Here is a 14874-nt window from a genome sequence, read left to right as displayed (position 1 = left end):
TGCGGGGTAAGCACAGAGAAAATCCTTGTGCAGAGGCTCCAATGCAGCAGTGAAAGCCTCTCTCTTCCTGAGGCTCTGGAGAGCCGCTGCCAGTCAAAACAGAAAATCCTGAACTTGATGGGCCAGTAGTGTGGCTGGTAATATGGTAGCTTCATATATGTGACTTCAACCAAAATGCAATAATAATCAGCAATTGCACAGGCTGATTGAAAATTGCTGGATCCGTGTTAAAGCTGAGCTGTAGATTAGTTAATTCGTTGACCTGGTTTATGAATGAATGTTCACACAAAACAGGGGATGTACTTATGAATAACAAGATCTAACTGATAGTAATAATTTCTATTACAGTATTGTAAATGCACAATACAGTATTGTAAATGTGTAGTAAATGCACATAAATTTCCAGACTTCATACCTTCTCTCCTTTAAGTCCTGGAGGGCCAGATGCTCCTGGTGGACCTTGATGACCCTAAGACAAGGAACAATCAAATGTGAAAGCAGCCTTTTCTGGCCATTGTCCCTCCAGTCTCTCCCCCACCCCCCTTGCATATGAACACATACAGTGTTTTCTTGCTATAATGAACAGAACCTCAAGGGGAACAGATAGATGGGGATGCAAGGAGGAACTCTAGTTTCTGAGTCTTGCCCTTCATCAACAGACTTTCATGTCTGCTGTTAATCTCTAGTTTCAAATCTTGAATCATACAATCATACACGGAAGACAATATATCTACACAAAGGAATGTACAGATTTATCCAATTACAATTTTAATACAATATTTATTTATAGTCTGCCTTTCTCACTGGGACTCAAGGTGAATTACACAGTGTAAGTTAATACAATCAACAGCAGGGACATTCAATAAACAATGCAATAGAGGATGCTAATGCAAATCTGCAGAGATTTGAGAACAAGCAAAAAATCTAATACAAAAGTGAAACAATGCTGAAACAGAGCATAAGCAATTCTGACATATTATACAATGCAGAAACTACCCTGTAGGATCATACAGCAACAGACAATACATAGTAGTATAGTATATAGTTCCTATCCTTTTACAAGTGCATACAGAATGTACGCATACACAATGTAAACTCTACAGAAAAAAAATCAGCTAGATGCATGGATATATTCTGTGAATGTTTCTTACCCTGTAACCTGGAATTCCAGGCTCTCCTGTAGGTCCCATTAAACCTAAATATCCCTGTATCAGTAGAAGCAGCAAGAAGCACATTTTAATCACATTTAGATACTTAAACAGAAATTCACATACGATTTCTGATTTCCAAATATATATAGTACACAACCCAGCTGAAGTTAAGTATTTTTAAATCAAAATATTTATATCCTGAGTCCTCAGAAACCCCAAGGGGGGCTTATAATCATGAAATTAGTTAAGTTACAGTTTATTTCCAGTTAAGTTACTGGAAATAAACACATTAATTTTTTTTTTTACTGAACTCGCCATCCTGGAGAGCAAGTAGAAGAGCAGACATAATAGAATGAGCCATCAGCAGGTTTTTATTTATTTGCTTCATTTATACTCCCCCTTTTCCTCAATGGAGACCCCAAGTGGCTCACATTGTTCTCTTCTCCTCCATTATTATCCCTGTGAGGTAGGTTAGGCTGAGCATGTGTCACCAGCCAAGGTCACCTAGCAAGCCTCCATGGTAGCATGAGGTCTTTCACCCATGTCCCCAGGTCACAGCCCAATACTCCAACCACCAAGCCAAACTAGCTCTCTGTCAAACAGTGAGATAGAAAGAAATGAACCTAAATTAAATCCTGCTTCAATAAGGCAGTCTTCATGGTTTTGCATAACACAGCTTGTAGTCATGCTGTAACCATCTGCATAGATATACTCCACAAAAGCAAGGGAACAACTTTCATCTTGTTTCACTAATTATTTGTCAGCCAGATATTATTCTACTTGCTTTAACTGGAAGTCAGCCATCTTCCATGGACCTTTCCTGCAGCCTAAGCAGCTTTCCTCTAACTGGTGGCTGTTTCTCCAAAGGAAGAGCAGTTGGAGGAAGACTCATTAGGCTAGAAGAAGGGTTCAAACTTTGCTTGGTGGAGTGGCAGGATAGGGATAGGCTCCACTCCATTCTGAGGCTGTAGGTTAACTCAAGTTAACCCTGTGTGATGAAAATATAAGTAATGAGTATGTTCTGTGTTGCCAGCTGGAAAATTCATAGATCAGGGGGGGAAACAGTCCTCTAAACATCTAGGATCTTTCATAAATGTAGGATTTAAAAATTCAGACCCCTTTCTTCTCATAACTGAAAAAATATATAATAACAATATTAACATTCAGTTTATATATTGCCATTAAGGACAACTTAACACCCACTTGGTGGTTTACAAAGTGTGTTATTATTATCCTTACAACAATCACCCTGTGAGGTGGGTGGGGCTGAGAGAGCCCTGGAAGAGCTGTGACTGACCCAAGGTCACCCAGCTGGCTTCAAGTGGAGGAGTGGGGAATCAAACCCGGTTCTCTATATTAGAGTCCCACCGCTCTTAACCACTACACCAAACTGGCTCTCACACACAATTTGTTTTGCTATTTTTAAAAACATTATCTGCAGGAGATGGGGGAAATGACACAGATTACATGCCTAACAAATCAAATCAGTAAGATATGAATCAGTCAGTCCCACTGGTGTATAACACCTGCGTATGATTAAGGAGAGAAGTGGAGATCACACTGGTGAACTATGCAAATCACATTTCCTGAGCAGAAGAAGGGCTATAAATTAATACTGCATGAACCAATGAACCTCTAGTGTAAATTAATATTGTACGAACCAATGGACCTCTAGTTCCTCTTGAACCCTTTGGACCGACTTCTCCAACTTGGCCACGGTCACCTGGGATGCCAGTCTCTCCTAGGGGACCAAGCTGACCCTTTCCCCCCTATTTGGAGGTGGAGCAAGGAGAAAACAAAAACAAAAAATCAAAATATTATGCAAAAGATAATGGAAATCCTATATAGATGCAACATTCTATTAGTGTTCTATTTTAAAACTGACAATCACTTCATTTATTAATGAATAATGCAGGTTGTCCAGTTAAAAAAAAGACATGATTTGCAGAACAAATTCCAGCAGAAGTCTGAAGACAAATTACCTTTTTTCCTGGACGGCCCCTTTGACCTAGACTTCCTGGAGCGCCTTCAGGCCCCTGTAGTATTTGTTACGAGGGAAAAAAGTTCAGAGAATATGTTTAAATTGTAGTATAAATAGCATAATCTTAGCAAGGCCTTTCAATATTACAAATGGGGGTGGGTGGGAAACTCTCGTTAATTTCAGTCATAAAGAAGTTAGCGTGACAATTCCATGCTGTAACGTAATGATATCATCTTTAGAATGATTTTTATCAAGCCAGTGGAAACGCAACAAAACATAACATGTCTAGGCAGAAAACAACAGCTGAAGACTAAAATATATTTTGTGCTCAAGCCAAACACTTCATCTAGTTACATTCTAGCCTGGAAAGACTGAGGTAGGATATTTAGAATCCAGGCCAGAATATACTCCCTAATGAATTGAAAGTAGATATGCTTGTATTCCATCAGCTCCTGACAGCAGGTTTAGAGAAGCAAGACAGAAGCCAGTCAGAAAAACCCACTGAAGCAGAAACGTCTGGCTTCTATGTTGTCCACAGTGCAATTCTGGCCATATTAAAACACCTTTACAGCTACTAAAAGGGAAAAGGGGAACGTTCTTTGCGTGGATATCAAGATACCCCTACATTTAAAGGGAAGATCAACATGACATCATGCTCATTTTGTTCATGACCAGTGCAGTTTCCTTTAAACCAGTTGAAAACTAAACTTACTTTGATCTGGTTCAAAGGAGATTCTTTATGATGGCTGTGAAGGAGCATCTGTGAAGATGCTCCCTCTATTGCCACTATGGGGAGGGTGGTGGTGGAGCTAAGCTCTGCTTTTAAAAGGGGGTGATATAGCGAGGTGCAAAACTTCTAGCCCTTTAAAGGGGACTTTTCACTTTCCCAGCATGGCACGACCGGGGAAATAAAAGAGGAAAAGGAGGCTTTCTGGGTAACAGAGGACTAGTGTGATTGTTGTTGCATCTGTATTTTTAGACAGAAGTGACAGGTGGGAGCAGATGCAACAAACAGAACGGGAATGGCTGTGTATGGATGCCATTCCTGCCTCACTCACTCCTGGTGCCACACAAGGGGAATGTTTTTGGGCACCTATGGAGAAGCAGCCCAAGATGTTAAAAGATTTATGATGACATCAATTCAGAATAAAAACTTAAGTGCCTCCACATCTTCAGTAATAGCACTACAGTTATGTTAAATACTTCAACTAACTGTTAAATAATCATCACCGATCTCTTTCCATGCCCTTTGAAAGATTATGGAAGTCAACTGTTAACTGTCCTGTCCTTGACAAAGCTGCTTCTTTCCATTCTATGCTGTGGTAAGGCCCCCTAACAATTGGCACATTGGAAACAGCCTTCATCCTGTTCCACTCCCAAAATCCATGATGAATTCTTACCAGCCCTTGCTAGACATCAATGTATGAGGGTGGGTGAACTGTGACAGTCAGTCATTGGATTGTTCTGCCTATTCCACTGGAAATCCCAGCAGGAAATGTTACATCATGGACAAAGCATGCCCAGCTTAAAGCTGGAGCTCCAGTTCTGGGTCCAGATGTGATTATTATTGCCATCTTTTCTCAACCAAAATCCAAACCTTTCGGCTAGGGTTGCCAGGTTCCCTTACCCTACCAGAAAGGGGGGGGCTGGCACTCATCTTTTTTCTTGTTTTTGTGTGCACATGCAAAGCAGGCTTCCCAGAACTGATATCATTGTGCTGCCCTGGGAGAGCACCTTGGATGCCTGTTCTCCTGCCTTTCCCTCTTTCCCGTCTGCCATTTCGGTCCCAAATAGGCCCCATATGAAACTCAGGAGCACTCCTGGTGTGGCGCGATGACATCACTCCCGGGAGTGACGCTGTTGCACTCCCCTGGGAGCACACCCTGGAGACCTATTCCCTCGCCTTCCTCTCCACTGGACAGGTGGCAGGGGAGCAGAGGGTAGGAGCAGGGGATCTCCTGCCCCCCTGGGGGAATGGCAAGCCTAATTTAGGCAGTTAAAATACAATCTTTGGGTCACTTTTACATTTTTTGTATACACTTAGTGGATGGACATGTTTCATAATTCAGTTTAATTCCCCACCCTCAGCCTTTTATAGCTATATAAAGTAGTAATTTAGGGATGGAAGGAAGCTGTTGCTTGTCATTTTCTGAAAACAAACACTGAAGCCAAAGCCTAAAAAGATTTCAGCAGATGTTTTCATAAACTTCTAAGCTAACTAGACTTGTTAACAGATTCATAACAAAACACTGCTAATATACTTGGTAACCGAGATAGTAAATAGAATAAAATGTGCTGCAGCTGAGTAACTTTTGTTTTCCTCTTCTCTGGCTTTTGTATGCAATGTGCTGAGAAAAATAAACATCACAGAATGTACCATGGTAATATTCCATGTATCTGTCAATGCTTGGGGACTGTCTGTTTTATCATAAACTCATAAGGTTAGGAATGCATAGCTGCAAATTATTAACAGTGCAATCCTAAAGAGGTCTACTAAGAACCCTTTTAAAGCCTATTCAGTGAGTGTTCTTAAGATAGCACTTAAAGTGTTCTAAATATGCCATGTTATTAAATCTGAGTATCTGGAAATGGTAATGATTAAGATACTATACTGTGTGACTTTATATGCATTCTTCAACATATAAATTTTATTTATTTTTTTATTTATATTATAGTTTCAATGAAACTCATGGTAAATAATACAATGTAAGTCAGTATGATCAACAACTGCAACATTCAATAAGCAATGCAATTGGGTATGCAAATGCAAAATGTGCAGAAATATGAAGGCAAGCTGAAATCCAATATAGCGCTGCAACAGAGCATAAGCAATTAAACCTGATGTATTAAACAATGTAGGAACCACCCAGCAGGAACAGACTTATAGCAATAAATACAGTAGCATAATCTATAGTCTCTATCTCTTTATCACTGCACCTCTTTGAACCATTTCCTTATGGTACAGCCCTTGTACCTATGTTAAAAAAATACCCAACATGCTACTATACTATATGCTAAAGCAACCTCAAAATCTTGTTAACGGTACCTCCATCATCTCCTATGTTTAAGAACTTAACACTTTTCCAAATTATAGAGGGCAATCAAAAGGAAGATAACGATGTCACAACTAAAAGAAAACGTATGGTATCTTGCTCTTCTATGTTTAGTTTATACACATGCCTTCATCTTCATATCAAGTACTTCTCATTCTATGCATTTGACCAGTGTACTTCAAACTACGAAATTTACACTCTGGGAACACTTCCTGCAGTACTTCAGAACCCCTGATGCTGCAGTAGGTGCTTCAGCACATTCAAGGCCATAGACTTATTTTCTGTGAGTCCAGGTCTAGGAAACAGGCTGCAGGGCTTCACTGTGGGCTACTGAAATTTAAATTCTGGTGAAGACACCATTTGACTTTGTTACAGTACTATAATATAGGAAGCAAAATAGTATTGTGTAGAGACTAACGTTTTGTTAGATTAAACTATCAGGATGTGAACCTCCGTTTTAAAATCACAGGACTAGGTTTGATTTTGGATATTCACAAGTCAACAGAAACAGGAAGCACATGTGAGGTTACACTTTCTGTTTTTATGCGCCTTTGTAATTCAAACAAGAAAACTGAAAATAAAAGTGAAACCTCAGCAATATGTAGGGTTGTTAACTCCTGCTTGGGAAATGGCTGGAGATGAGGGGGCAGAGTCTGGGAGGATGTGGTGTGGGGAGGTGAAGGAGCTCAGTTGGGATGTGATGCCACGAAGTTCACCCTCTGAAGCAACCAGAGCAATTGATCTCTGTAGTCTGGGGGCAGATAATTTTAGCAGAATCCCCCCCCCCGCCGCCCTTACTGGGAGGCTGGTAACCCTGTCTTCACATACATGAAGATATGCCATATGATACAGTTCTGTAACATTTGAATTTGTATTATGAACAGTCCACAATCTATGCAGCTTGTTGATGTAGCCTCTTGAACTGAGGTAAAACTCTAATCTGAGAATTGTCTTCCCTGCAGGCCCAACATAAAGCTCTTCTTGAAGTGTACAAAGCCTATAAAATATCTTAAAAGATACTTGTCAGCTAAATCAGAAGCTTCTCCAAATCTCAGCAAAAAGGGCAACATCCATTGCTAGGTTTTGATATCAGGGTTACCATGATTTTTGAAAGCAGAAGCATCACTTTTTAATCATCTCAAGCCCTTCTGGGCATTAGTGAATTCTCCACAATCATCCACTGTGGATTAAATTACTATGACTGCAAAGTGTTAATTATTGCTAGCTGTGAGACGGGATCTCATTCCAGTTTAGCTGGGCTGCAACCAACAACTTGTTTCACATGAACCACTCACTGTTTCTATGTTGGCCAAGACTTTCAATCTATGTATAGACAAGTGTTTGTACAATAAATGTGCATTTGTTATTCAGTTAGGGCATGTAATCCAGACATCTGTCTTCAAGACAACACTTCTGTTGAGACGAAATCACATAGTCTTAGCCTTCAGGCCACAGTATTTTGTTGTTGGGAAAAGGCAATTCCACCCCCTTCCTCCCCAGCTAGCACAACAATTACAGTAAAGAGTGCCTGTCATAGGCACATACTAGGCTTACCAGGCCTCCTGCTATGGCAAGAGGTCTCCTGCTGGCAAGCCCTGTTGCTCGCTGCTGCTCAGAGCAGGTTACAGGAGAAAAATAAAAAACACTGTTGCCAATGTCAAATCACTTTTGGCTACAATCTGGAAATAGGAGATAATGGGGCAACAGCCCACCCAACTGGAGGCGCAATCAATGATCAACAATCAATACTCACATTAAGTGCATAATTCTTATAGAATTTATACAGTCTAAAGTGTCAAGAGCATAAAATAATCATCAACTCTTCCATACCCCTCACTAAATTTCATCTACACAAATCCTGTAAACACAATCCAATACAATGTTCCTATGCGTACAACATACATTCAATAAATACCCTTGACCGAGGAATGGTACACTCCTTCTATCAGGGATGGTCGTCCTCTTCCACCGAGCATGCAGCTTTGGGAGGGACGCACATGGAGCGGTGAGGGAGGAAGGGGACACCCACCTAGCCAGCCAGCTCAGCCGAATCAACCCTGGCGATCAATGGGGTGACAGATGTCGCAGCCAGATCGCCCTCACACCCAATTCAATAAATACAATAATAAATATACAGTCATAGATACAATAAATACATATCAATACATCAGTACCTCTTATGGCCACAGGTCAAAGTCTTTTAGTCCTAGTACATTATAAATGCAGTAACAAATTCTCTTCTCTCCTTTTGAAGAAATGCCAGGATGAAGATCTTAAAGAGACAGAAGCTGTTGGCGGAAAATGGATTGGTAATTCCCCTGTATACAAAACTAAGTTCTTGATGATATATTTATGTTCTCCTTCCAGGTTGGACCATAACATACAACAGGGGCACACACACCCCACCCCAAGAAGCCAGCAACTTAACTTGTTTTGTGCAAAGAACTTTATCAAGTGTGTGGTAACAATCCAAACCAAAATCACATCAAAGGAATTTCAACTCATTCAACCAGCGTATGCCTTCATATCCCCATTATGCGGCCATTTTGAATTTATTGAATGTATATTGTATGCATAGGAACATTGTATTGGATTGTGTTTATCGAATTTGTGTAGATGAAATTTAGTGAGGGATATGAAAGATTTGTTGATTATTTGATGCACTTGACACTTTATATTGTATAAATTCTATGAGAATGATGCACTTAATGTGAGTATTGATTCCGTTCCAAGATTCGGAGAGTATATGAACAGCTATTAGTGATTAGGAAAGTAACTCGCTCCCCTGGCTTGTGATGATCTGTGACAAAGTATTTTATAGTTTTAAATTATTAATTTAAATTATTTTAACCATTCAAGTGAAGAACTGTTCATGTGGCATATTTAAGTCAAGACACTACAGATATAATCATGGAACACTTACTGGAATGCCACTTATGCCAGGTTCACCTGCAGGGCCTGTAGCTCCTGGAATGCCAGGCTTTCCTTTTTCACCTTCTTCTCCAGAAAGCCCTTGGTCTCCAACATTTCCCTAAAGCAAAGCATAAGCTACCATTATGTAGGAATCTATGCCATCTAAATTTACCTTTCTTTAAGCAGTTATCCGTAAATGGAAGATTGGGACTTAGTAATATAGTGCTTCTATAACATGATATTGAACATGCTTTTGTGTTTTCTGTGCCTGGAATCTGAATGTAAAACCCATTTTAACTACAAAGCAGAATGGATTCCAAATCTGCTCTTTTGCTTTCTGTCCTGCATTAACTATGTTCATACCTGCACATAAAGAGCATACAGCAGTTCAAGGGCACTTAGCATATTATGTGTAAAAAGTAAAAACTCTTTGCTCTGTTTTCTGGAAGACACGTGAAGTTTCCACAATATTGGAAGGTTAGTACAGTACAAGCAATACATGATGTGACAACCATATTTGTTGTTTATTTGCCTGCTACATTTACATGGGCAATTTTTACAGGGAAAGAGTGCATTGGTGAGTGGAGCTGAATCCTTTCACTACCTACAGAAATAAATTGGGCAGGGATAAAAATACCAGAGGGTCCTTGAGTACAGAGAGGTAAGATGGGGTGCGTTTGATACTTTTGATCTGTAAATCACATTACACACTTCTTGCTTTATACAAGAACATGCAAGGTGTGAATAAGTAAATATGTCTACTACAGGCACATAACTGACCCTCATTGTGTGAGTTTGGAATGGGCTTCTGGGAACTGTGTCTGAAGATCAGTTTCCTGTATTTTCACTTGGAAATGCAGCACTCAACAAATATTTCCTCTTCTACATCACTGTTAAGAAGCTAGCCATGAATAATATATAACCTTCACTAGTCCTCCCTAGTCCTTCCTGATCAACTCTGTGAATTAGCAAAGAACACTACGAGATGAAACACCATGCAAATCTGGATTTCTGGAATCAAAAGTCTGAAAGAGCACTTCCAGTCCTCTAGTGACATCCATAAGGAAGGACCCTGGGGTGGACAAAGACAAATGTGCCTGATCTAAAACTCTCAGATGTCACTGTTGAAAATGAATTGTAGGTAGCTTTAAAAGGTTATTAGTAGGGATGTGCACTTTGAGTTTCCGATTTGGGTAAAATACCCGAATTGGACCCGATCCGTAAAGATTCAGAATATCCAAATCAAAGCTTTCTGAATATTCATAATGCTTTTGGAAAACTTTGGGGCTGAGTTTAAAGGGCCCTGCTGCTGCTTGCAAGCAGTGGCGGGGCCCTTTAAACATCAACCCCCCCCCCGCCCGGGCCCCCCACCCCCCTTACCTTGCAGTCGGCGGCAGCAGTGGCTCTGGCCCTCCCCGCTACTCTGCAGGGCAGTGGAGTGGCAGTGGAGGCAGAGAAAGCCCTTCCTGCCCTTCAAATGGCCATCATGGTGGCCATTTGAGGGGCAGGCAGGGCTGGAGGAAGTGGCTCCAGCCCTCCCCGCTGCCCTGCGGGGCCGCGGAGTGGTGGCAGAGGTGGAGCTGGCTCCAGGCCGTCACAGCTGACTTGCCGCTGCTGTGCCGCCGTGGCCCACCACAGTGGCAGCACGGCAGCAGCCCACCGCCCAGCTCATCACCCTCCCTGACAGCCAGGTAAGTGGGTGGGGGGTGGAGGGGTTGCCCTGGGGAGGGGTGCGAGGTGGGGGGGAGTTGCTCCCGCTCACTTAGGTATGCTTTGAATATTTACGGAGTATACTGAAGTGAGTAAAATACTGCAGCTTGCCGCTTCGGAATTATGGTATTTCCAATTTTTTTGGGTTTCCCAAAAAAATTTGGGTTTCCCAAGATTTGGGAAACCCAAATCTTTTCGGGCTCACACCCCTAGTTATTAGCTCGCTGAGCTCGCTGATGTGGGGAGGGCGGAATATAAATGTAATAAATTAAATTAAATTATTAGTTTAGATCAAATTGCTATCATCCACATACACATTCCATAATTATTGTTTCATTTGCTTCCTTTGCACAGGAACATGATCCATTTGAATCCTATGCTACCCTGTTGCAAAATATTCATGGAATCTACAGCTCAATTACAGAAAATATGCAACAAACTAAATTCTGCAATATCATGAAGGATGATGGCAGCATATCTCTTGAGCAGGAATTTTGCTAAAAGGCAGAGTCTTTGTTACTTTTGCCTCTTTGCTTTTATAGCATCCATCCTCCACCAACCCTAGGAAAAATTGTACCGGCACAGGTTTAAGTATAATAATTGATAAATGTACCTTTGAGCCATCTTTCCCTTGGATGCCATCTTCCCCTGGTGGTCCAGGCACACCCTATTTTTCAGTAGAAATAAAACCTAATTTTCAAAACCATAATGTGCAAATGTCCAAAATAGGGGTTCCATACTGAAAACTTGGCTAAAAAGGGCAGGGGATCTGTAGAGGCATTCAAGGAGTTTGGAAGGGCATGGAAGTATTACTTTACAGTTGTTGAAATTCATGGTGAATATGTTTTGTTTGTTTCCCAGAATGTTCCCTTATAAAATTGATTTTTAAGGTTTTCATAGTACTTCAAGCTATGCCTGGAAAATGAGAAAGGGAAAGGAGGAGGAAGAGAGAGACATTCCTAGTCACCTGCTATTCAGCTGGCTAACAGGCCACCACCAGGACCACAACCACATTGGGGAAGTTGAAAAAGGCTGGGAAAGACCATGGTGCTCAAGATAATATCACAAGAAAATCCAAGAACTTGCTGAATCTTGGAAATGGGTTTGGAAAATTCAAGCCATTTGTTGATTTTTGGCTTGGTTTACCAAGGCCATTTCCAAACTCAAGCCTTAGGGACACTTATCCATTGCCCTTCCTTCGTCTCTAAGCCAAGCAGAAAAGAGAGAGTCATGGAAGAAACAGGAAGAGAAAGTACAATGTGTCATGACCAACTAACTAAATGAAAAAATTACTGTCTATTAAATATCAATAAAAGACGTCTCATATAGTTAATCAGTATCTTCAATTTCCAGGCAATTATCAGCTAGAAAAAACAATTAATCTTTATAAAAGAAATGCCCGATTAGGCCTTTAGAGACTCACTTTTACAGAGCCGGAATAAAAAATCTGATCAGTCTGGTTTGTGGTTATTTTCAAACTATACAGCAGGGCACATTAGTATGTCAATGTAAAAAACCTATTATTGTGACGTGAGAAACAGATTAATTAAATCATTAATGGTTCCTGAAAACCCAAAGTACTCACTCACACAAAGGCTGTCGATTATATCTCTGTATGGTTTACTGTACTGGCCTTGCTTCCTTCCAGTCAGTCTCTGTGTAGTGTCACTGCTCTGGCTGTTTCATTGTATAATTCAATCAGTCCCAATACAGAGATGCAGTAGAATTACCTGTCATCAGAGGAGGCTACCCACTGCACCTCTGCATTCCTTCCAATGAAGATAAATTCAGAGATCAATGACTCATGCAGACACAAGAGGTCCTCTGAGAGAAGTTAATACTCTCTCTTATGGCCAAACTTTGCATGGATTTGCATGGATTTTCATTTGATCCACACAGTCACACAGCCACTACATGCAAGTGCTTGTAAAAAAAAATAGGAGAACCTAAATGTGCTCAGAACAGTGCCACAGGGGGAGGCAGGGTTCCTTCCCCCAAGCAGTTTTCTTGGGCAAAAGCCATACTGAAGGGCGGGGTTATTTTGCCGATTTTGCTGCTCCACATGGAATATTCTGTGTATGACTACAAACTTAGTATACCAACCAGAAACCAGGCCTTTAAATTATCCATATGTAATAAACCGTATTTAAGAGTCTGTTAAGCATGTTCTATAACTATTACTTACTCTTAAGCCTTGTTCTCCTGGTTCTCCTGGGTTGCCAGCTGGTCCACTGTCTCCCTGTCACATGCAACACATACACAAAATAGACTGCAGGAAGAACAGCAGCAAGCATGATGGTATCTGAAGGGACACCATCTCATGTTGATGCAGTGTTATGAAACAAACCCAACGAATCAACAAGACATTACTTTGTCTTTATGTTAGTCTGTTTCATGCATGAATGTTTAGAGTTTCAAGAAGTCATGCAACAGCATTTTGGGGGTTGGAGCCATATATGGAGAACCTCTGTCCCAGGCACTAGCTACGATGTCACCAAAAATTCTGGTTTAAGCCCTAGTTTGAACAGCAAACACTTTATCAGATATACATAACAAATCCTTATTTGTCTTCTTTTTGATTCTCTTCCACCCTCCTATATTGCTGTCACAGGTGGCCATGAGGAATGACACTACTCAATTAACTGTGGTTTGTGAATTCAGATATTACAACAAACCACAATAAATACAAACTATAGTTCTCAAACCAGCTAGAAAATCCTAGTTTGAAATCTTGGTATAATGCCAACCAGCAAAAACAATTTATGAGACTATCAGCATTCACACATCATCACAACTAATTGTAGCTAGAGATGTTACTTACATAGTATGGGGATCTAATAACCCATAGTTTCTGCCAGGTTTCTACCTAACTGCATATAATTTTCAATTAAATATTTTCATACGTAAAGCAAAACCTTTTCCTAATACATAGACAAACCTGAAGCATCATGTTGGATTTCAATGGTGACAAGATTTAAGAGCTCCAAAGGCCTAATCTGGGGTGCATTTGAAGATGAATCATGAAAAAGCAGTACATTGTAAGTGCATCTGCTGTCATTATTTTCAGACTTTTTTTAAAAACTTCTTTATAACAATGCTACCAGGACATGACAACTTAAAAAAAAAAGAAGTGATTTGTGTTTCTGACATGCATATGCAGTGCAAAGACCAATTAGGTTTATAAGATCACCAGCAACTGTGAGGTACTGGCCGTCTCAAAACATAACCAAATATGCTCTGAAACAACAGGTAGGAAAGGCAACTGTTATTCCTCAAATGACAAGCCTGAGCAAGCTATTCTAGCAATTACCTTTGCCCCAGGTTCTCCTTGGGGCCCCGGCTCTCCTTCTGGGCCAGGTGGTCCCTGTATTGAAGACATTATTTATTTATTTGTTTATTTATACTTTATCTTTCTCACTGAGACTCAAGGCAGATTACAAAATGTGAGATTAGTACAGTCAATATCAAGGATATTTTAATAACCAATAGTAGACAAGCATATTTGGAAGTCAGTAGAATAGAAAACAAGCACATTTGGAAGTATTTTTCTAATTTTGTTGGTCTTGATTTAAAAAATACCCCCAGATACTCACCTCAAAGCCCACTTCTCCAACAGGACCAGAATCACCTTGTTGGCCCCTTGGTCCCTAGTATTAAAGAAAACTTTATGTATGTATGCCATTCAGTTATCTTTCAGAGAAACTGGCAGCTATGCTAAATGAGTCAGTTCAACAAGAACTATACTTACTCTACAAGTGACTTGTGTTTAAGAGAAATTAATGAAAACACTGCTTTCAGTATTTTTAACAATCTATACCTGTACTATATTAGCACAGACTGGAGCTCATGAGTAATAAATGTCTTCAGTTAAATAATAAAATTCTTCAGTCAACTGATTTCAGGAGACTCCTCTGCTGTTATGGTCCAGCAATAAATTTTAATCTATATTATGTCCTCCTTTTGAGTAATACAGACTTTGTCCGGCTAACTACTGCATGAATAAAAGCCCTTTTAGTCTCTTATTTCTAAAAACAGAAACTATACTTGGTGGCATCCTGTGGTCTGA

At 40.3% G+C, this 14874-nt stretch overlaps 1 protein-coding gene across 1 annotated transcript in view; it reads right to left on the bottom strand.

Moving 5' to 3' along the window:
* Positions 1-14874, bottom strand: part of COL24A1 (collagen type XXIV alpha 1 chain) — a 259353-nt gene that overhangs the window by 57751 nt on the left and 186728 nt on the right. The window contains exons 34-42 of the mRNA XM_054980368.1: positions 14402-14455; positions 14119-14172; positions 12994-13047; positions 11422-11475; positions 9109-9216; positions 3134-3187; positions 2813-2920; positions 1152-1205; positions 416-469 (exon numbers count right to left, since the gene is read on the bottom strand). Coding sequence (XP_054836343.1) covers positions 416-469; positions 1152-1205; positions 2813-2920; positions 3134-3187; positions 9109-9216; positions 11422-11475; positions 12994-13047; positions 14119-14172; positions 14402-14455 — 594 coding nt within the window. The remainder of the gene's footprint in view (positions 1-415; positions 470-1151; positions 1206-2812; positions 2921-3133; positions 3188-9108; positions 9217-11421; positions 11476-12993; positions 13048-14118; positions 14173-14401; positions 14456-14874) is intronic.

This window comes from Eublepharis macularius, chromosome 5 (genome assembly GCF_028583425.1).
Source record: "Eublepharis macularius isolate TG4126 chromosome 5, MPM_Emac_v1.0, whole genome shotgun sequence".
In the NCBI taxonomy this organism is placed as follows: Eukaryota; Metazoa; Chordata; class Lepidosauria; order Squamata; family Eublepharidae; genus Eublepharis; species Eublepharis macularius.
This window is presented reverse-complemented; position numbering and strand designations above follow the sequence as displayed.